The 23,692-nt window shown below is 36.3% G+C and overlaps 1 protein-coding gene across 3 annotated transcripts in view; it reads right to left on the reverse strand.

Annotated features, from left to right (window-relative positions):
- SYT1 (synaptotagmin 1) overlaps nucleotides 1–23,692 on the reverse strand; it is a 351,145-nt gene that overhangs the window by 56,987 nt on the left and 270,466 nt on the right. For all 3 annotated transcript variants that reach the window (XM_051795723.1, XM_051795724.1, XM_051795722.1), the window contains 2 exons: nucleotides 20,759–20,926; nucleotides 16,794–16,961 (listed from right to left, as the gene is read on the reverse strand). In XM_051795723.1, coding sequence (XP_051651683.1) covers nucleotides 16,794–16,961; nucleotides 20,759–20,926 — 336 coding nt within the window. The remainder of the gene's footprint in view (nucleotides 1–16,793; nucleotides 16,962–20,758; nucleotides 20,927–23,692) is intronic.

The raw sequence follows: 23,692 nt of genomic DNA on the forward strand, positions 1-23,692 counted from the left end.
CCCATTATTACAGCACTTTTGGAGACTATCACATGAATACGTATACACGCCAAGTATCACTGTACCCCAAAGTCTTGGCACTACTTTTGGGATAAAGTATTGACACCAAAGAGGAGAGGCAGAGACCTCCTGACCTTTTCAGTCAAAAGGCTGATTGCAGAAGTAGCTATTTCAGACTCACAAAATGTTATCTAGAAGTCCAGTCAATATAAACTTAAGGCCTTTAACAACTAAACCATTAATCTGACAATCCTTTGCTGTCTAAAATGAATACAGAAGCCATGTTGGCGGTAAATAGGTGCTAAAAGCCTCTGGAGAGAAGGTAGAACCATCTTTCTGATTGTACCTACTGCACTTTTGAAGAAAATATTTTAAAACCATATGAAAATGTGAACAATCAAGTGTCCTACTGCATGGTTCCTTATTCAAGGATCAGTCTTTATTTTGGGAATAATCCATTTGTCTTACAAAACAGAAGTACGGAATGTCTGTGATCAAAAGTCTCTCCTGTTTGCTTTTACTTTTTCTTTCAGTAGTGTCTTCACAGATGATACCCTCTTCAAATATACAAAATTGGCCATAAAAGGAAGCTCCTGATAATGTAAACTGTTCGGTTGCAAGCCATGTAACAAGTAAATTAAGCAGCAAAGTGAAATAGGTTACAGTAGGAGACCTTGGAAGAAACAGAGAGTTCTTGAGGCAGGGTCTAGGGAGCTCATTTTGGATCCTGTAAAAAAGGGACTAACAGGGAAAACAGACTAAAGAAGAGATGTAAAGGAGACTGACACTAGTGGAACAGAGAACAGAAATAGAAGCAAAAGTCCATGAGGCAAGTTTTAAAGGGAGAAGTTCTAGGGCAGACAGGGAATAAATAATCTTTTGAATGAAATGAATTTCTTAAAGGCATTGGGAGGTGATATCTGTAGACATACAGTCATGCTTTAAAGTAGGAGTGAGGAAGAGCCCAAAAAAATGGTTTAATTGCATATTTCTTTTGACAGATTTCCCTACTACAGTCCTACTCTCTGACTCTTTTGTGATACAACTGTATGCTAGCACTACTGTTTACCCTTTCTTATAGGGAACACACCTAGCAAGATCTTTCTTTGGAACAACAACAACAAAAAAATCTACTTTTTTTTCTTCTCCCCCAGTCCTCCTCCAAACAGCACAACTTGACACAGAAATTCATGATAAATCTCTGTCCTTTTATTGCAATATATATATATAAGTAATAGATTGCATTTCTTTAAACTGCCATAACTATATAATATTCTCCAACAAAATGGTAAATTGGACTTGAAAGCAAGTGGGCAATAATCTGAACCAGCCAATGTTATTAAAAAAATTAACGAGCTAGATTTTGTCAGCTTCCTCCTTTTAGTCCTCTCATAACATTTTTACCTGTTTAGAGAAAGCACTTCAATTACTGCTTTCTACAAAGCAGAGGAAATGAAAAGAGAAAACACTGTTATTAGTAGTAGAAAATGACACTTCACGGTCATCAGTTTAAAAGCATTACAATCAGCTGCTTCTTGAAAAATGAGAAATGCTGTGGCCAAAGGCAGTTGAAATCAAAGATTAGCAGAAACACACTCTTTGATTTCCAGACAAAAGACCAAACATATCAAGTTCTTAAGTAAACAAGAAGAAAATTAATTTCTTAAATAAATGAGAAAGGGAGGAATGAATTAAAATAACCATACATGGCTGAACATCACAGTCTGGTTTCCTGTAACTCTTTGCCTACTCCCAAATGCTTGCAGCTGGCTGCTCTGCTTTAGTGATTGCATCTCCCTCTATATTGCCACTTGGCTTCTCCTGAGCTCCTGTCTGATCATATTTCTAAATGTCACTCACATCTACACAGGCCAGTGCACAAAACAAAATTAATTTAACTGAATGGCACATTAATATTATTACTTTTGACAGCATGGAAAACTTATTAAATACAGGATGTCATAAGGCTAGTCTTCTAGTGAGTAGTCTAAGTACAACATTGAAAGGAAATGTAATACATCTGAAAGATTTTTTTTTTGGCTTATCAGACATTGTGAGAAGTCAAATCATGACGTTTTTCCATAATTATTAGAATATTATATATACACTGCTGTCACTCTACAGAAAGTTGCTGTCCTCCTGCGATAGGGTATAGGAAGCCTCAATACAGTACCCTTGTTTGACTTGAAAACACCTCCGGTAGTAAGTATGAGCATCTTAATGCTCAGTTAATGTAGTATCTACTATCAAGAGTGTTTTAGTTTCCAGAAGTGATTGAACTCAGAGCTTTAGATTATGGATTGGAATTACAGCATACAGGATCAGTACACAGCAGAGAACTGTAATTAAGAATCAAATCAATTAGCAATTTCTTACTTTTAAGATGTAGGGCTGGATGTGATACTGTGCTAAAAAACTGGCATGAACAGAGTCCTTGCTACGATGACCATAAATTATTGACTAATAAAATACAGAACAAACAGATTTAAACAAGTAGGCGGGAATGATCGGTATGATGGAACAAGTAATCACCTATGGCTGCTGGTAAATACTGCTGAAATTCAACAGCCCCAAGGAAAGACCAGTGCCTCCATTACTGAAGCCATACAATATATTTCTATTTGTTCTGCAAGAACTACAAAGAATTCAGTGGAATTTATGGATTATCTTCACAGCCAGCCATCTTCTTCCCTTTCCTGAAACTGTAACAAACTACTAAGACATAAAGACCTTGCACCTCATACTAATTCCAGCTGTATTATAAATAAATGGTTCTTTTTTGCAGTGTTCCTACAGCTTGGTTCACTCAGCTCCTGTTGATTTATGTCCTGTTTTTTCTCATCTCCTGCTTGCTGTAACTCCAGTTCAGCTTTCAAGTTCTTCCATAATAACCCCTAGTAGTACCTTCAGCTTCCTTCCATGACCTCAATCGCAAATCCACAAAATACATCAGCCTCCTGCAAAATCTCCTAAAATTGCACACCAGCCAAGAGGCAGTATGTAAAGTCATTGTTTTAAAACTGGAAACTTTCAACCTAGTTAGAGGCAGGCCAAACAGACCATGTGATGACCTGCCATGTGCTAAGGGTTTCCCTGAACAAGGCAAGAATCTGAGTATCTATCCTCTTTAAGGCATTGCATTCCTTTACATTTACAGGAACCTTCTTATCATGCTCTCCAGCTTCCAGGGTAGCATGCAACACAATTTTGTGCCAAAAAAAGCCTGTGCCTTTATTTTCACACAAAAACAACTCAGCCACACAGACAAACAAGGATCTTCACTGTACAGCAGCCACAGCATTGACCCGAAAGGGCTGCAAACCAGGGGACTGCACAGCAAGAAGGAACTGTGTTTGCTAATGGGAAAACAACACACTAAAACAGCTGGTCTAAGTTAACAGCTGATAGGTGAAAACTTATAATAAGACAGTTCTCTGCCTGTAATTTATCAAGGTGAAGAAGATTTTCCTTCATGTATAATTTCACTCAAGTCAATGTCATCTTTTTTTTTTTTTCCATTCATTGCTTCTGTGCTACAAGCACAGGCAGGATTTAAAGTCCTTTTATGTATCATTGATTTTCATTGCTCATGTTGTCCTATTCTACTAATTTTTGTACTGGAGATTTTTCCAGAGCATCAAAACTGCCTAAAAATATGAGATGGGGTAAATGATATGCAGCTGGAAAAGAGGCAAGCTGAAAACCTCAGAAAAGCTCAGAGAAAATCCTGTTCTAGTGCTCCCTAGTTTGAGGGAAATCAGAAATATGTAAAATACTCTCTCAGATAATTTCAGCATTTTTGTCTTGGGTTGAGATCAAGAAACTAATATATTCCTCCTTGTACAATGCCTTGTGTTATATGTCTTAAGTTCAGCACATTAAATATTTGTGCTCAGTTCAAGAATGAGGTCCTTTGAACTAGTGCTATATATTCAAATCTATTGACTCACCAGGCTCATATCCACTTCTTAAACTAAGCATTCACATTTTTATGAAACTACTGAAATATATTCAAGTTTTTGGGTAAATACATAGTGGCAAACCCCTCTTTAATTACTCCACTTCTTCTGACTATTTCACTTCGACAAACTTTCTTAGCACATTCTTTAGGAGGACAAGGCAGCTCATCAAAGGTCATCATAGCAATCAGTACCACACAATTTCATTAATCTCTTCAGTAAAAAGAGGTCACTGCAGTCATCTATAAAATCTAGGAAAGAAGACTGCACTTATCATAAAATCTCTGGCTCAACGATGTTCATTTTTAATAAATCTTAGACCACAAGGGAAATTTCAGAAGACTGAAACAGTGGTAAAGTTATGCCTCTCTGACTCAGAAAAAGGCCAAATGGGATGAAGGTGGTATCTATCAGCCATTTGCCTTTTATCAAACCCAGACGAAAATAAAGAAGAACTCATAAAAGTTTGTATTAATGCTGATTTAAAGGATATAAAATATAATGAATGTGAAGTCACATTGTTTTATGGAAAAAAGGTCTTTTCAACTAAAACCAGATTCATCTTTGATAACACTGTAAATTTAGTTGATGAAGGGAACATGCACATTTTTTTCCTTTTTTCTCTTCAAGGTCTACTGCTGTTTTTATAGATGGGGAAGAATTTTTGCTGATAAAGTAAGCAGGTGATATAAGTACTGTCATAACAGTAAATAATAATGCAACAGGTTGGTCAGAGAGAAAGTGCTTAATCACTTAGCTGTAACCAGTCACACAGAGGACATTTTCATACAGCCAAAAGCAAAAATTCTACATTCTAAAATAAAGAACCCAAGACTCTTTCTAAGTATCTCCTGAATCAGGAAATGTATCTTACAAGATGATGTCTCCTGCTGAGGTTATAGGGTAATAAGCTACAGATCACAAACTGCTAGTGTAATCCTGTGCAAAACATTCAATAGTAGACATGATCAGAAGCAGATGGTGACTTTGCCTGCCTGGCAAAGAAATAAAGTATAACTGCACACAGTTCTTGCGTACTTTTTTTTTTTTTTTAAGATGCAGAAAACTACAAAGAAGTTAAAAAGTCACAACTCTTATTGGAAAAAAGTAGAAAAAGCCTGAGCAAAAAACATAAAAGATTAATTTCTGCAGCTTTCTGAAAAGAGGATTGGAGGTGACTTGATTACAATGCGTAAGTACCATAGAGAAGAGGAAGCATCATGTATTAAATGGCTTCAACCTACTGAAGAAGGGTGCAACAAGAATCAACGACTTGGAGTAGAATCCAGTAACATCCAATAACAAATAAAGTACACATTTTTAAAAAAGTTGGAGTACTTGCTGAAGCTATAAGGGACATGTTATTTTCTTCATCTATTTATGTCTTAAAATTAGAAACTTTCAAACTCTTTGGGTTTGAAGACCTTCTAAGAGTTTTCCGGTGCTGGTGCAAAGCTGCCTGTAAACAAACATGGGTCTCCTATCAGCAACCTTCTCTTTGTACCCTTTGCCAGTAAGGTCTCACTCAGAATTTTTGAATTCTTTTGGAAGTCAGCATGCCATGAGGAGATCTGAGCTTTCAGAATTTGCAGTCTATGGCCAGGCAGTCAGGACAAAATGCCAAGGGCTAAGAATCAGACACTTTCTAGATTTTTGCTCCAAAGCCAAGCAAGGTCTAACTTTCAAGCTTGTAAGGGGGTTTCCTTGTGCCCACTTCCTCCCAACTTGGCACTGGGAGAACATTACTATCTCCAGGATGCTGCCTGTTTCCTAGACTGAGCTTGATTATAGGAAATTCTTTAAAATGTTCCTTAAAGATCTAGCAGTCCTTCAGATTTAGGGAAGACAACATCACCTAATTTAGACAAATGCCTGATTTGATAAGAAATAGCACTATTTCTAAGCAAAAGGTTTTTTTGAAATGGGACTTTTTTTTCAGAAATGAAATTTAATGTTAGCTAGTCTAGGCTCAGTGCAAATAAAACAGATCATATTTAAAGATATGTCATCCTCAGTGACTCATAAAAGCTCATATAGTGGTGCCTTTTGGCAACAAACCCAAGGAATCAATGAACAGGTGGGCTAAAAAGTCTAAGGAGCATGTCTCAATGTTTATACACAAGATAGTCACAGCTTTACATGCAGTGATTATGCTTGAAGGGCTGACTAACAGCTATTTTTCATGACCGGGAACATATAAACAGAAAGAGCTTTAAATTCTTATATAATGTGACTGGTATTGGTGCTTGCAGGAACTTATGCCAATTCTGGAACTCTACAGCTGAAATCCAAGCAGGAAACCAATACTCTCAAGTCATTCTGGAACATATGATTGCTGCAGAAAATCTAGTAGATATTAATTAAAATCTGTTCTCATTTACAATTATAATGTATCAGAAGATACTAATTTTTGGATTTTATGCTTTTAATAATAAAAGCTGCAACTTTCAATACACTATAAATGTGTATATTTTCCTTCAGGCTGATGAATTAAACTAAAAGCAGAGAGTTCTTCATTAAGAAATCAACTAATGGTTTAGTATCACTAACAGTCATTCTGGAGAAATAATCATGTCTTTTAAGAAATTTTAAATGATTTAATAATTTAAAGCTTATATAGAAAATTATGATTTTATATCTACAGAAACATTTGCTATATCAAATTGTAATGACACAAATTGGTTCTCATTGTAAAAAAAAAAGAGGATGAGAAAACATGCACAAATTCAGATGGCTCATGAAGTTACAAGTACAATTGTACTATGACAAGAAAGAAATCACAGGTTACAGATATGTGCTGTGGAAGAACTGCAGATCTTAGTTTGTGTCACAGACTTGTAATAGCTGTATCTATTTTCTGTACAACAAGTATAAGCAAAAAAAAATCAGAGTAATCAAAATTAATACAAATGACCCACATATCATTGAAAACTTGCCTGCTCTAAAACATCACAGAAAATTAATGTTAGGCCTGACTGATTAAGTGAAAGTCCAAATGAGTAAAAACATTTTCAGCATAATCCACTGCTATCTAATTCTAGCCTGGGCATTTATAGACAGGGGATGTCAGCTACAGACCTTGGGGCACTCCCACAAAAATGAGCTGCTGCCAGTTTTGAAGCCCAGGCTCTACTCATCAACAAGAGATCCTCTGGTTAATTTTTGCAGTTAATGAAGAAGATATGGAAAAACAAAGCTAAAATAACTCGATTCCAGACAACCAGAAGTAATTTCAGTAGCACCCAATATTAAGCACCTAATGGGAAGATCAGATGCTGTCTACCCATTGCCAGCCATACCACTGTGAAGTGGCAGTGGCATGTTCTATGCTGGTGGTATCAACAGCAAGTTATAAACCCCACGTGATGGTAATTGTACAGGGAATTGCTTCAGTTAGAATTTTATGACAAGGTCTTTAGCTAAGAGAAAGAGATTTGAACTCAAGGTCAACCACAAGTGGAGAAAGGCACAGTGAAGGGTTCCCAGATTTAGTTGCCTTTATCAGTGTCAGTGGAAATTGCAATACCTGCTAATTCTGTTCTGTCGTAGGTAAATGCATGCAGCCAATCAAGCAGCAATAACATACCACTTTCAACTCCCTCACTGCTAGTTAGGAAACTCCCATCTCTGGCATTATTTCTGTAATTGTAATCGTAGACATAATGCTCAAGGAAAAAGCTGTGGCCTCCATCTCTGTGGATTCAGTTTCAGGTACATCTTTTCATCTTGCTTTTGGCCAGCAAGAAGCACATACAGAATTTACCTGGGTCCAAAAGGAGATCGGAAATGGATTTCATCTACGCACTGATGATTGTAGCTCAAAGCGAGTTGTGTTCTGCTCTAATGACACCGTAGTAATTCTGTTGCAGTGACCATACTCAAGCCTTCCACAGAAAAAAAATCATACTCTGGAAAGTCTGCTAGTGGAAGGGACCAAACAACTACAGTACTCCTCCATTCATCTAGTGAGTAAGCTAGCCAGGCAACCAGGTGAAACAAAAAGCCCCAGTGAATGCAACTTAAGATTGCTCACGAAACTTTCATCACCAAAGATGCATCCTAAAAGAAAGATGTATTTCTGCTTTACGCTCAGGTCTACATCTCATAAGCACAGATACACCAAAAGTGAGAGAATATATGCTCAGAAGTGAGGAGTGGAGTGATTCACAAAAGTTTCATCTCTGGTCAACATAAATGCTAAAAAGCAACTGCAACTTTTAACTGGAGGCTACAAAATGCAAGTTAATTATTCACTGAATCACTCAGGTGTATAAAATGATGGTAGAAGTTAAAAAAAAAAAGAAAACTGAAAAGAATAAGAAACTGAGAGAAGAATTAGCATTTTATGAATTTCTCCCTAAATGTGGCCAGAAATATGGAAGTCTGGGGAGGTGTATGTGGGGGGCTAAGGGCAGACAGGGGGAAATGGAGGGGGAGAGAGAGAGGAGAAATGGTTTGATCTTTCAACAATGGTATCGTTCTTGGAGTAAAATTCCTTGCTATTGGAATTTTAGATGACAGAGAGGTTAAAAACTTTGAACTGTAGAGCACCAATATTATAAATCATGCTCAGATAAGGTACAGAAAAGTATTTTTGTCAAACTTGTTAATCTCTTAAATATTATGTATGATGTAGAGTTACTGATGAGCATGCAAGAATAATAATATTTGCCATGATCTGTGAGATAGAAAATGAAAGACTGGCCATACTCCTTCAAAAAGAACTGTATGCAAGTGGTAGATTGCAAGATATTAAAACTGGAAATGTCAGTTCTCCATTAATCTACAAGGGGAGAATGAATCAAATGCAGCAATGGAGATGTTCTATGAAAATGATTTTTTTTTTCAGCAACTGATTATTTTGTATAACAGCATCCTGCCCAGAAAGAATTAGACATGAACAAATGAAAAAGACTATGCTATTCCAAAGGTTTTTAGAATCTAATTTAAATCATCAAGTTCTGAGTGTTTCTCTAGTTATGATGGTAACTATCACAAAGTAAGCTGCAGAAGGCCATGGAAAAGAAAGAGTAGAGAAGTACAGGGTTGACTGCACTAAAACCACCCAGCTGCATCAACACACTAACAACACATCTGCCACTGTAAGAGATTTCTTTGGTCTTTGGTTTCTAGAAGGCTGAGCTATATGATACAATTGAACAGGTAACCGTAGGACTGAGGTATTGCTGTCTGTCATCCATTTAGCCTAGAAATAAGACCTGGTAATACTTCCTAAATTCATGTACTCTACCTCTTAAAACATGAGCATAAACTAAATAAAAGCCCAACACCACTGAACTTAAAATACAGTATTATGTTCTGGATTCTAACTGATTAGGGCATTTGGTGCTAATTCCTGTCACAGGTATAATGCAAAGTGCTTCAAATACCAGTTAAGCTCATTGTTGAACTAAATGGAAACACAACAGGCTCTGAAAGGAGGTTAAATGGTTACTATGGTAATCTCTGACATGGTCTAAATCAGTGTTTAAAAGCTGACAGAGGAAAAAAAAATGAAGAAAATGGCTAACAGCTTTCTTTCCTGGACCACTATTCCTAAATCTTTGACTTTTTCCTCTTCAAAAATACATTTTTCTCTGATGCTTCTGGAAGCAAAATCTTTTAGTTCTACATGAAGTGGACTCAACAAAATGAGCAGATTATAGTGTCATATTACTCCTCAATCTTCTAATGAATGTGCTGTCATTGTCTTTTTGAGACTTGCTTTTCCCTCATGATTTCTATTAAAGTCTTGGTCTCTTTCTGAAGGTCCTTCTAATGACACTTATGATGGAGTATTTTGATAGTGTTGTTTTGCAGCTTCCCTTAGCTCTTGATCTTGGTTTGTAACAGCAATCAGAGAACCATTTTTGTCACTGTTGGTTTGGAAATGTAAGAGAGAAAGGGAAGTAAATTATTATCCCAGACTACTGCAAAGCTTCTGCCTAGAACCTAGTGAGGCAATTTCTGCCTCTGCATTATGCATTCACTTGATGCTGGTAGTCAGAAAAATAAGTAAGTACATGAAAGTCGAGCTGGAGACCAATGCTGGAAAATGTCAGATATAGCATGTTCTGTGACCCTTTCATTGGTTGATTCTGCAGGTCCATTTGCCATCACTCCCAGATTACAGACCTTTATACCTGGGAGTACTCCACAATTACTTTTGGATTTCCTGGAATTCCTACTGCAGTTTCCATCCAAAACATCTCTTCATACTCTAGCTTCAGTACTTTCCACTTGGAATATACTTCAACCCATGCAAATGACTGATACATCAGCTATCTGAATAAAAATTCTGTTTAAGTCTTTCTAAAAAGAACTCAAAGATGATTTTGATCCCGCTCAGTATCTTTCTCAAAACCCTGTAAAAACACTTTTCAGAACACTGCTTTCCAACTGCCATTGTATGAAGCAGTGTTTTAGAACTTTAAAAGATCCTATACTTGAGCAATAGACTCCCAAACATTAAGAAGCAGAGGCTGGGAATTGTCCACTGTTCCTTCCTTTGGCCTTGTAATTTTCTACGAAGTTTTTAGGAATATACCTGGTCTAAAATGAATGAATGAATGAATAAATAAATAAAATAATTATGATAATTATAAATAATAAAATTAACTAGTATTTGTTTAATAGACATATTATTAAATTTTGTATATTTATTATTAATTTGTGTGTGTTTGTGTATTATTAAAATCTTGTGTATTTTGTATATGTGTATTATTATTTTGTGTGTTATATTATTTTCTATAATGTGTATATATTACAGATATATGTAATATATGATGCATAACACATAAAATATATGTATTTATGTACTATATTAGATGCTCAGCACTAAGTGTAGGATCTATTTTGTTTGCACAGTTTTAACCTCAAGATGCCTTTCTGCACTTGGAAGGAAAATGGTAATCATTACGTTTTTGACAAATAAGCAATAGAAGATTTTCTGATCTCAGAATGAATACTGTCCAGAAATAAAAAGGGCCCAGAAGAGCCTGAATTTAACACTATCACTGAACTTCTCCTTCTTTCTACTGTTCTGTGTATTTGAATTTAATACCTGTAAAGCCAGACAGCCCGAGATGAATCAAGACAAGTTCCTTTTTGATTTCAAGTATGCCAATTACATTCTTTTTATTATAACACAAGAATGCCTCTGACCTCCTATGGTGTCTCTTCTAGACAGGGAGTTAAGAAAGAGAATACTCAATAAAGGTATATAGTGGGATTGTCAGCAGTTTGAGTATATAAGGCAAGAAAAGAAATGCATAATTTTAATAGCCTGAAACAGTATTCTAACTGCTCTACTCAAATAATATTGTTTTCCCTTTAAAATCATAACATTTTAACATTTTCAATTTCAAGATGAAAACCAACTAACTAACTGCAAAAGAATTTTAAACCAGGCTTGCTTATTCTCAAACTTGAGAACCTGTTTTGTCCCCTGTCTTACTATGAAAATCAGCTCATTGGCAGGACAGATCCTGTACTTACAGGGTTGAACAGGCATTCAACACTGTGAGTTTACTCTATGGAACTTTCCACAAAACCTGAAAATTAAAACCCCCTTAGATTTTTAATTTTTAATTGGGTGTGATAAGAACTGAACTTGAGGAAATGCGAACACTATGAAGAAAACATCATGATCCAATAGGCAGCTAAATAAAGGAGACCTCACATTTTAAAATTTGTCTGACACTCTGACAGCATCTCCCTAGGGATAATGATACTTTCGTTTGCAAAGCACTGTGCTATCTGCAAAGCTGTAAAAGAACTAAGTGTTATTATCAGAGATGGGAGAGGCCTATTAGATCATCTGTCCATCTATCATACAACCATAACAGAAAGTAACAGTGAATTGCTGCTGTACTTTGACAGTGACTTTTGTAAAAAATGTCCTTTAACTCTTAACTCTCTGCAAGTTTCAGTGCTAGAGTCAATAAGCTTGGTGGCTCACTAACTTCTATGAAGTATATGAAGGTATTAAATATACCCGTTTCAGGCCCACTTTCCACCTCATTCCTTTAACTTTTATTTTTTCATGAGGAAGGAAAGAACAATCCTCAGGTATTGCCCACATGAAGCTTCACAGAACTGGTCTTCCACTCTCCAGGTGCAGAATGCTTGCATCTCACCCATTTCCAAGGCAGTAGTGTAGCATTTCTCCTGCTTGGGATTGTGCATCATGTAGGAGAGTGAAGCTGGTGTTTTCCAGCAGACTTCCAACTCAGAAGTCATGCATAAAATATACCCATCACAATGCACTGTGACATGAGCATGCATCCATCATGTAACCTATCCATGGTGAATGCCTGATCAGATAATGCATAGAGTCTCATGTGAAGGTGTTATGATCAGGTTCTTAAAATTATTAGAGATGCCTCTGCCTGAATTAAGGTGCAAATGAGACCATATGCCAAAGTCAATAGTTTTTATTTAACAATAAATACGACGTAGAGAGACATAGAAAGAAGTAGGAAAAAGAGAGAAATGGGCAGAGAAGGGGAGTGACAGAGACAGATTAAATAGAAAAAAAAATCACCATTCTGTGGATTCTGACAGCATCTCAAGTTCCTGCCACAGTCCTAATTAGTAGGCATATTTGAGGTGGACTTCAGTGAGCAGTTGCTTCTTTGCACAGTTTGCTGCATTGGACAAAAGTCTTTCAAAGATTTTAACAATATTTAAGCCATTAACCAATATCGGTCTTTCATAGATGGCAGTCATAAAAGGTTTGCAGAATTCTTGGTGGCCGATATTGTCAGGTCAAGGATCCTTCTCCTTATGCTTCTCCACTGCTTCCAAGGCAAAGAATTGTTTCTGCTTCTCCTTATATTCCGTAAAATTTCTTGGTATGTTTGCTACAACAGGTTTTCAATTTAAGTGCCAATATAAGAAAATGTCTGGAGGGAAATCAGCTGAAGTATTCAGAAGATGACTCTCAGTATGATTCACACCACTGTGAGCAAAGAAGAGGTCTGTCTCGCCTTCTGTACTGCAGTGATAACAGATATTGGATGCAGTGTGTACTCAGATAAAGTTAATGGCAGTGACATCTGGTACATGACAGAGACGAGCAAACTCCTGTGATCTGCTTTTTAACACTCTGTGCCCAAACCATTATATGTCAGACTCGGTAAAAGTGAATAACCTTTCAGTATTTACCACTTGTCCCTCCCATGCTCTCAGTCAAATGAGACTGAAGGACTACTGGTTGAGCCAACTCCATATATTCACAAGGAGACCACAGGTAAAAGCAGACAAGAAAAGAAAGATTCAAGGTATGAAGCTCATTAGTAGTGGTCTCTGCAATATTTAGCAATCGTTGCACAGACTTTTACATTCCCAAAGCCCTCTCCCAGTCGTAACAAATGCTCACACAAAGGCTTGTACCTTCAAAGTGCTTCACCAACATAAATATATTAATAAGACCTTTCCCAGAAGAGAAGGCAGTGTCAGAGAAATGCCATTCAAATGGCTGGGCTGTGAGAGGTAGCGCTTCAAATTAGTTCATTAAACCTTCATCCTCTGCCATCAATTTCAAGCCCATTTAGAAAAAATGACAGAAAGTACAGTGGAGCTCTATGAGCAAAAGAAAGAGTAACTGCTCATAAAATTATTTTGCCCCCTATGATTGAAATGTTAATTAAATTGTAATTCTATGATGTGCATCAACTGAATTTGACATAAAGGAAACTAAAAAAAAAGATTTTTATACTCTGTTTGACTGAGGCCACCTAGATGGTTCTTTTAACGTGACTGGTGACAATTGCCACTGATGTGCTCTAGTAAACATCTTGTTTAGGTGCCAAAATTAAAACATTAAGGATAGTCTGACATCTGATACTTTATTTCAAAAATATTTAGAATTTGGATTAGCACTAGGTTTCTAAGAACTGCCAAACTTACCTAACCTCTGCAAAGGCAAAAAAGGAAATAAAACCTATCTTTCTTCAAATATTGCAGGCCACATACAGAAGTGCTTTTCAAGAACAAATTCATTACACAATTATACCATGTAGAATAGTCTGCAAAAGACTTTTTGGTAGCAATAAAATTACATTTGTCATAAATTTTTGCATGAAATCCAGTTGCTTAGGTTTTAATTTGCTTTTTTAGTAAGCTAGGCCACCATATCATGTTCATGATCACTACCAAGAGACAAGAATGTGTCTGTTGCTACATATCTGACATAGGTAAATCATATTAACCTTCATATGTGCAGTTATGTATTTACTAATACTGAAACCAAGGTACTTCTTGATCACAGCTATATCTGCTGTGAATTCTGCAACATCTGCTGTGTCAGCTGATAACCCCTTTATGGAGATACGATTTCTGTCCCCTATTTATTATCCCTTAAAATATACTAGAATTTGCTTAGCATCTATGCTGTAGAGCAGGGACTGGAACATCAAAGATGGTGAGGTAATTGAGTCAAATATGGAATATGAATGACATTTTGTGTGAACATAACTCTCAAACCATTGACAAATGCAACTCTCTTGGTTCTTGGTAGAGATTTCTTTTCCAAATTGGGCTAAGCAATTCTTTGAATCAGGCTCAACATACATATGACAGAAGTAGAGGTCCCATAATGGAGCAGAAATAAGTGAAGACCTTGTGGATTAAATATACTTGGCTGGTGAATAACTGGCTTCTGTGGGGTCACTTTTTATTTGTACAGTGAGTTAATGAGCTGGTGCAGAAAAGCTACACACAGTATATAGAAAACTAAGATTAAAAAGTCTCCATACAACCTAAGTTATGATATTTTTCCATATTGATTGGATACCTTGTATGCTTATGAACACTGAGATGTAAGAATAAAACAGAAGTTCTCCTGTAGTATGAAATAATATTTAGGATGTTGGTGTAAGCACAGTTTTTCATGATGTTTCATAAGATCATATTACCTAGCTCCTTACAAATAAAATAGCCATGCTTGGTAGCAACTTCAAAAAGGCCCTATCCAAAAGGTATAAAAATTACAATGGCTTTCCTGCATACATTGTACCCGACATATGAAGGAAGGTGAGAGCAACCTAGATTTCGTCTCTACTGCAAACTATTCAAAGCTCTTGTAATACTCTTCTAATATCCAAATACTTCCAGAATTATTAATTTTAATTACCTTCTTTCTTAATAAAAGATGTTTTCCAAATCCGAAAGCATTTATGTAAGTAGCTCACACTGCTCAATATCTGCTTCAAGTAACATTTTCACCATATTGCATTAGCAGAGTATGAACTTTCTGAAGCTGTTGTAGAAAAGTGACTGAGATTTAACTGTGGATGTTAGCTAGAAAACTTAAGAGGCAATGTTCTATGCCACAAGACAGGTGAAATCCCACACTAATCTATAACATGTTATCTGTCAGTTGCATATGGGGATATAATTGTTTATTTTCTTAAAACTTGAAGTTATACTACAAGGGTAAAGTTTCAATTCCTCTTTGTGTAGTATTTGGCTTATTATATGTGTTTTGATACAGAAAAACACGAAACACTTTGAAATCATACATAATATTGCAATAGAAGAACAATTTGCTGCTTAATAAAATTTCATATTTCCAGCTTTCAGGTGGGCAGAGGCTTTAAAGGAACAGGGCCCTCGAACTACAAACTTCCTTTTTCTCTTTTTTTTTCATTTTCATATTTGGCTCTAAGAGTGAAAGAAAAATGTCCCATATAGCAAGGGTACCTGTAAGTGCTGTCATTATGAAAAAATGCCGTCACTATGAAAAAATGTCATACAGAAAAGTCTCAATGTAGCAGTGCCTTTCAAATCAATAAGCAGTTGAAAAAAGCCATCTCAAAATACAGTCTTGAAAAACAAACACTCAAAAAGGCAACACTGAAATCTACCATTTTTGGAAATCTGAGAAGCCTGCATGGTTGTATTTTTAGGAGCTTTTAATCTAAATCCAATATTCAGGTTTTTTCACTTGTAAGAAGGAAAGATTTCATTCAGATTGTCCCTTTAATTACAGAAATTAGGGTTTGAATCCAAAGCAGCTTATTATCTAAATTAGACGATGAGAAACTCAGACTCACGATTCCCTCTCCTTAAACAAGAGCACTGAAGTACACCATGCACTCTGACTATTATGAGTAGGCGAAGTACTATCTATCGATCAAAAGGAAAAATAACGTAAAAATGAATACAAAATGGTCTTATAATAAGCAGAAAGTTGGATGTATTAGTATGAACAATCTCCTAGAATGCACAATTTGGTGATAAAATATTTCCAAGAAGTGTCTTGTGTACATGTAGCACTATATCTACTAAATAACGAATCCATAGGATGTTGACATAGAGACAAAAATAAAAAAGATGATAAATATTTAAGTGAGATGCCATTCCAAGGTTTTTGTAAAATTCATTACTCTAATCAATGGATATTTTTGCATATCAGCTCAATAAAACTATAAGATATTTCAATGAAAACCGACCATTATCATCATGCACAATAACATGTCTTGAGATGCAAACACTGAGAACCACAATTAAATCTAAATGCACAGCACTCTTACAAAGCAAATACAAATTCTACATACCCAAACTGCACCAATTCAAGAAGAAGTAAAATTCATGAAAACTTTTTTAATATGTTGCACAAAGTATCATTGATCGGATTAGCAAAGGAGAATGTCCCACTCAATGAGTACTGGAAAAGATGCTTATCAAAAATGTATCAGGTGAAGCAAGTCTGAGAAATGCTGATAACAGATGGGAGCTGTCTCGGCAAAAAACAAATGTTGCTAGTTTGTCTGTTTCTCTAGCTGAGGATAAAAGTGTCCTGGGGGAAAAAAGTCCGATTTTTCTTACCTCTTCTTTCTCTGCACTTTGCAAGTCCCTCCACTCCTCAGTGACATGACCGAAGTCCACTGTGTTCATTGCAACTTTATATTCCCCAATGATATCGTGTTTGGAGAAACGATCAAAGTCATAAACTGCCATCACTAAAGTTTTTCCACCCAGTTCAGAGTATGGCACCTGCAAAGATGAGAAAATGACAAACTCCACATCTGAGACAATAAAGATTGGTCCACTACAATGCAAATCTATTTCTTTGGTTTGTCAGCTGTCATCTCAGGTAAATTGAACTGCAGGGAAAATTATGAGGTGTATTTGTTTCAGAGTCACCAGACGCGGTATTTCTTGAGACAAGGCTCTGGCACTCGATAGAACAATGTGGCAGCTCACTCATCACTCCTGGGTTTTTCTCATTCTACTTCAAATCATTTTGTGGGTGATGAAACTGAAACAAGAAGCTCAATTATTTGCACTGAAGAGACGTGAACTTTTGACACAATGGTGTCTTTTCCTCAATAATTCACCCATCATCACTCAGAGATGGGTAGCTCCCAGATTGATGTAAAAAACAGAACTGGTTTACTGTATCTGACACAAAGTAATTAGACGCTAAACAGTTATCTTACAGTACCACTACCTATTACTCACCAAGGCATATTTTTCATTATTACACCTTTCACATGGTAGACACTAAGGTGCTTTCTAAGTCACAGTGTATAGCTAGAAACTGTGGTGGCAGAAGGCCAAGTTCTGACTAATTCTGCAGCTGTTCTGATGTAGTTCAGACAGATGCTGTGGGTTAGGATGTTTATAAGTCACATTTTTAATATTCAGATGGAGACAAGCAGTTCAGGTAAGCTGCACTTGAGTGGCTGTCTGAAAAGGTCTGACTTAGGAACTGTTTGGATATATGTGAACACTTGGTCAATCTGAATATATTCTGCAAGCATAAACAGTGTCCACGGGCTTCATTAAACATTTATCTATTAATTGTCTATATATAAAGAGAAATGGAAGCATAGCACTATCATTGTCCTTGTTAACCTCTGCATGTTCTGGTCTGTTTAAACCCTAGGACTGTTGTCTTCTGTTACTGTTTGGCTTCCACTTGCTTCTTAAAATAACTTACTAATAACGTGAGTAGTTTTCCTTTTACATAACATGTTATATAATGTTTAAAATAAGCTTATCAAACTGAGAGCCAGGTCTAGCTTCCATTATCAAGTAGAATAGTTTCAGTAGTACATGGTTGTATATTTTAGTAAATACTACAGCAAAATCTATTTTCATTCTGTATATATTTGTAGCTTCTAAAAAGCTACAGAGGGCAATTATATGTGGAAGGAAAAATTCTAAATAATGTTAGTTTTATTTTTACACAACCTCAAAAACAGGAGAAGAAAAATGTTCTAAAGTTTATTTTTCTGTTAGTTTACAGTGGATCCTGGTCATTTGGAATGCATGCAAAGGCTACATTCATCATTATTTACTTTTTGGTAATCATTAACTTGACCTCAGTAAAGCTCATTTAAGCTATCTGCCTTTTAAAATCCTTCCTTCATTCATTACCTCTAAAGTAGTTTCAGTCTTTGTTCTGGACTACCAAGGACGGCCTCAGCTTTTGTGAAGGATTGCTCCCTCTCCCTGCTTTCTGCTCAGACATAGCCAGTCTTTTGACTTAAAGCAGGTGAGACCATGGTAAAAGAATATGTTCTGACACAGACAATGTCATTCCTCTAGACATGAACCCTCTTCCCACTTGGGACCTGAGGAGGAATACCTCCTGGTGTAGTCCAGCTAGGATTTCTTGGTTTCCTTTTGGCAGTGCAGTGTGGGGATACAATTCAGACAGCTGAAGCCTGGTAAACACTTGCACCCTGGAACAGCACCATAGATGTCTGGGAAAAAGAAATGAAAAAGGGACTACCGCAGGGAACCACCCAAAGAAGGGAAGAAATAAAGTTCAGGGCTCAAGATACAATACAGCAGAAACATAAGTCATCTCATTCCCATTAGCCCTACATTGGGAGGAAGGCAGGCAGCTCACAGCTGTGCCCTGGGAGAAGGCAGCAAAATGGGCATGGGCTGCCTGGTGGGCAGTGCTGCCAGAGAGATGGGAAGGATGCCAACAGAAGATGTACACCACCTGAAGTGGGTCACAGGAATAAAGCTCTGCCCAAGTAAACACGATATTGTCAATAGTTCCCATGGAAGTTATTATTACAGTTGCAGCACTACTTAAATGGTCATTTGTGGTTTTCACAGTAGCCCTTAGAACAATGACAGTACTTGGCATCCTCTGTTGGTTTTCTCTCAAGTACAGACCACAGTATGCAGGGGATAATCAGTACCATATTGGGATGTGCTTAAACACTCTATCAGGTCCTGTGTGGAAAGCAAACTATTCTCTGGAGCACAGAATTTGAATATTAAAGATGAGACTTACAACAAGTAGACACTATAGCTCAGGAGTGGCTGATCTGATTTATAATTTGTGTTTTCATCTTAGATGACAGCATTATTGGTTCTTTCTTTGCTTTTGTGAGCTGCATGGGAATATGCAATTTAGAACTCTGTTTTCTTTTAAATACTCTCCTAGGAAAGCTCGAGAAAAAAATAACTCCCCACAAAAGATTACTTTTATGAACATCTTCAAGGAAAGAATAAGCTTATATATGCAGTAGTAGTTGTGTCCTCCAGGGATACCTTTCTCATTGAATGATTTCATAGCCTGAGTCTTTCACTGTTCCTGTTTTCAATCTGTAGCTGTCATTATAAGATTGGGCACAGAGAGAAAGGCCTAAAGTAACAGCAGAGGAACTAGGAGAAGCCCTGTGAAACATGCTGTATAGTATTCCTTTATTGTATTTAAGTGGAGCTTAAATTTGGCTACAGTTTTAGAAAAACACTAATAATAGATATTATTGGAAAGACGTAAATACTGCTATCTGAGCCCTAGCTAGATTTATTTAGTTCATATGTTATTAAACCTGACACAGGATTTCTTTTCATATGTAAAGTAGCACGGCAAAAAACCGCTATGACAAGGTCTAGCAAGATTAATATGCCATATTGTCCTCATCCATTTACCTTCCTCGAGTTTTAACTTATTTTTGAGGAAAAGAAATTATACTGAATGCCATTAAACTGGACTACAAAGTTATTTAAAGAGTGTTTGTCTAGTGTAAGAATTGATATGCCCGCAGCTAAATCCAGATACCAAACCACAGGTAAGGTATTAAGGAAAAATTTATTCCAAAGTCAGAAACCTAAATACACTGATAAAATCATAGCAGGTGAAAGAGCATCCCAGGAAACCCATTTTGGTGCTTTTATAACAATACCTTTTGCATCTGCATAACTTCAGGGCTATATTCTCCCCTGTGCTTTTATGGTCTCAATCTCCCCCAGCAGGGGCCTCAGGCATGTCTGTGAGTACTTTTAGCTCTTCTTGCAACAGGGGAGATAACTTCTCAAAACAGGCAGGCAGAGAAATAGATAGAACTATTCATGGGAAAGAATATTCTCCCACACCGGGTTTTTCCCAGGCCTAGTTCTCCTAGTAGTGAAAGCCTCCTCGAGTGAAAACTGTTTTTCCTCCTCAAATAAATTTTCTGTCTATGACTTTCTGTCCCTACGTGTAGTAAAACTGACACGACATTTGTCAAAGTGTCACTGTTTTCTGAATTTCTTGTACATTTTATTTATTCACTACATTTATTTATCATTTTGCACATAAAATATGGATCAGATTGTCATACATCGGGTTAATAACCAAAGTGCCTAAAATCAAACTGTGCCTTTTAAACCTACTGAAGGCTGAGCCTACATTATAAGAAGATTGAGTATCACAGGTTTCTACAACATAAAAAATCACTACACTGCAGTTACCAGTTAACTAAGACAACTAAATCCATAGCCAAGCATGAGACACACAGTGGTTAAATATGAAAGTTTCAATAATTATCAAGAACTACCTTGAAAGTAAATTGCTCATTGAAAACAGGGTTAAGGGTCTTTCTGTGGACTTTTGTTTCATATTTCTTCTTCTTATCAGGCAGCAGGAAGACTTTTACATAGGGATCAGATGTACCACCCATATCTAATGCAGGCAGCTCAGCTGCTTGAATAATCCCAACAAGAAGCTGAAAAGAGAGACAAACAGCACAATGAAATTTCAAATAGATATTTATAAAAAACCCGTAACAGAGATATACACATGCAGACTCTATTTTTGGTCTATGAGAAACTACTGCCCTGTCCCCTGTCCCGCCTTCCCCCCCCTCCATTTTTCAAGGAAGGCAAATGAAGCAACACTACTGACTTTAGAAAACCAATTATGGCAGATTCAGACTGTACAAAAGCTGCTTTATAGCAGAAAAGAGGTTTTCAAAGGGCAGCTGATTACAGCTAAATACAGACTTCATCTTTTTAAAGACTGCAATCAAATAACTTTCAATTGCTCTCTCTGCTTGTGCATTATTTTTCTGTGTTGAGCACCATGAATAGAAATCACATTATTAAACAATCAACAATGTCTAAATTTGACTACAAAATTTGTATTCTAAACCCCCAACACATAACCTTCCCCCCAAACCAAACGCAAAAAGGTGATGAAATCAAATGCAAATCCTCTGGAGGAGCTTTATTGAAAACAAATGGATCTTTCAGTCTTCCTTATATTTAAGTTCTCTTGCTATGTATACAGATGGGATCAGTCAGTAATTTAAAGACAGTGTTTTCAAAAAATACTCCATGAAAACTAACCTTTGGTAATCTAATCCTAGTAACAATTTGTAATCTCATTGCAAAACAGAAAAATTAGTTTTTAAATTGCTTATACACTTATAAAAATAAAACTGAAGCACAGATGAAACTTGTAAATGCCTTGGCCATTTTTTAAGTGTTATAAATGAAGGCTCATGTTACATTATGTTATGTCATGTAATGTCATGTAATCTAGACATCCCAGCCTGTATTAGGCCTCATCAGCATAATGGAGCTGAGAAAAAGAAAATACTTTTAATCTTGTTCCACAGATACGGAACTAAGGTAAACACTGAAATGAGTCTTCAAGGTCATTCTGAAGACAACATATTAAGAACTGGGAATGAAATCTGAGAATATTTTCTTCTAAATCAGTGCTTCCGTCACAATATATTTGTTTCTCTCATGGATGAATTGTTTAAAATTGGAAACAGAGGTTCTAACAATTGGAATACAGAACAATATAGTCAATCTAGGAAAGAAGCTTCTGGCTTATGAGAGATTCCTGAAAGTTAGACTTATTTTTACCAGTTTTAAATTCATAGTATGGCCTGCATGCTTTCCCTCCTATAGGACTCTTAAGCTCAATGAAACATTTTCCTTTAGCTGTATGAAACATTTCTCCTTTTCTGTCTCATTCTTATTCTAGATGCATAACACTTCATAAATACACAGATAGGCTCAGGATCTACATCAAGTTTTTCACATCAAAGAGTGAAAAACAAGGCTATGATTTTTAGTTAACAGAGTGGAAAAGCAGTTCAATTCCCCTTTACAATTTCTCTCCCTAAAACTGAGGCTCTGGAGAGTACATCAGTCATCTTGTCTCCATTTTTAACCCTGTGCAATACATTAGCCAAATTTTAGGACTGTAGTTTCATACCACTGCACTATACTAATCTAAGTGAACCCCCTCTCCTACTCTTTTATATCATCTATCCTTCAACAAATTCTAAGTTGCAACATAGTTTAGAGCAGCAAAATAAAATAAGAATACATAACTCAAATAATTTATTATGTTAATTAAATACAACACACGTTTACAGATTTGTGGTTCTTCCATCCTATTTCCCTTTGTAAAATACGGTTCACAAAATCAACACTTCCTTTAATAAAATTCACACAGAAAATTTGTTTTCATATTCTAAGGAAACTGAAATCCATTTGTCAGAACTCATTTGCTGCTTTTCCTTTACCCCTTTAAATCTTCTGCTTCTGAAGGGTCTAACATTTCATACTGATTTCATACTGATTTCAAGTAGGATCAGTGTGACTCATCACACGGTTAGGGAATTTGCTCTGGGAGTTGAGGAAAAGCTCCTTTAACCACAGTTTCTTGAAAGGTTTCAAAACTCTTTTTAGCTCTTGCATGGAAAACCAAGTACTGACAGTCAGAAGACAGTTGAAAATACAGGCAAATACCATTTATTATGCCAGGTCATAGCTGTGTGTAAATACCCTCCTACTGACAGAGAAATTTTTCTTAATTTTTCTCTTATTTTGTCTTGCAAATTAAAAGTGCCAGATTCCATGAACAGCATCAAATAAAGTTTATGAATGTGGAAATAAATCACAACTACATGTGGAAGTCAGTTCAGGTGATTAATAAAAATTAACTGGGATTTAAGTTCAAAAGTAATTTCTTTCCATAAACAGGAAAGAATTATGTGGTTGTGACTGAAATTGTCAAAAAATGAAATGCAGGATAATGTGTTCTCAAGTTTACTGAAAGATATGCAGCAGAAGTGAAGAACTTAGAAGTGTTGGTGTACTTTGTGCCAAAGTTAAGTACTGTGAAGTTTAATGTAAGGCTGTGAATTGGTATAACTGACGAAAGTCATCCCTGGCAAAGAGGTCAGGGAGGGGAATTAAATATAAGCTAGTTCAGGATGTGGCCAGACCAGTTAAGTAGGTTGATTTTAGGTCTACATCACATTACAGTGTCTATTTATTCTGAAAACTTGGGTAAGTACGCCAAAGTTTGGTCTTACCAGCTTCAGAGTAGGGTACTGAATAATTATCAGTCCTTAACTTCTTGTTCAACTTTCCTGGGTTTTTTCTGGGGTGCTGACCTGTTTATTTGAACTTTTATTCCAAACTAGAATTTTCTTGGCTATTAAGTGTACTTTCATGGAGAGCAACAG

This window comes from Manacus candei, unplaced genomic scaffold (assembly GCF_025592945.1).
Source record: "Manacus candei isolate 608988 ecotype Guabito, Panama unplaced genomic scaffold, ASM2559294v1 h1tg000043l, whole genome shotgun sequence".
Taxonomy (NCBI): domain Eukaryota; kingdom Metazoa; phylum Chordata; class Aves; order Passeriformes; family Pipridae; genus Manacus; species Manacus candei.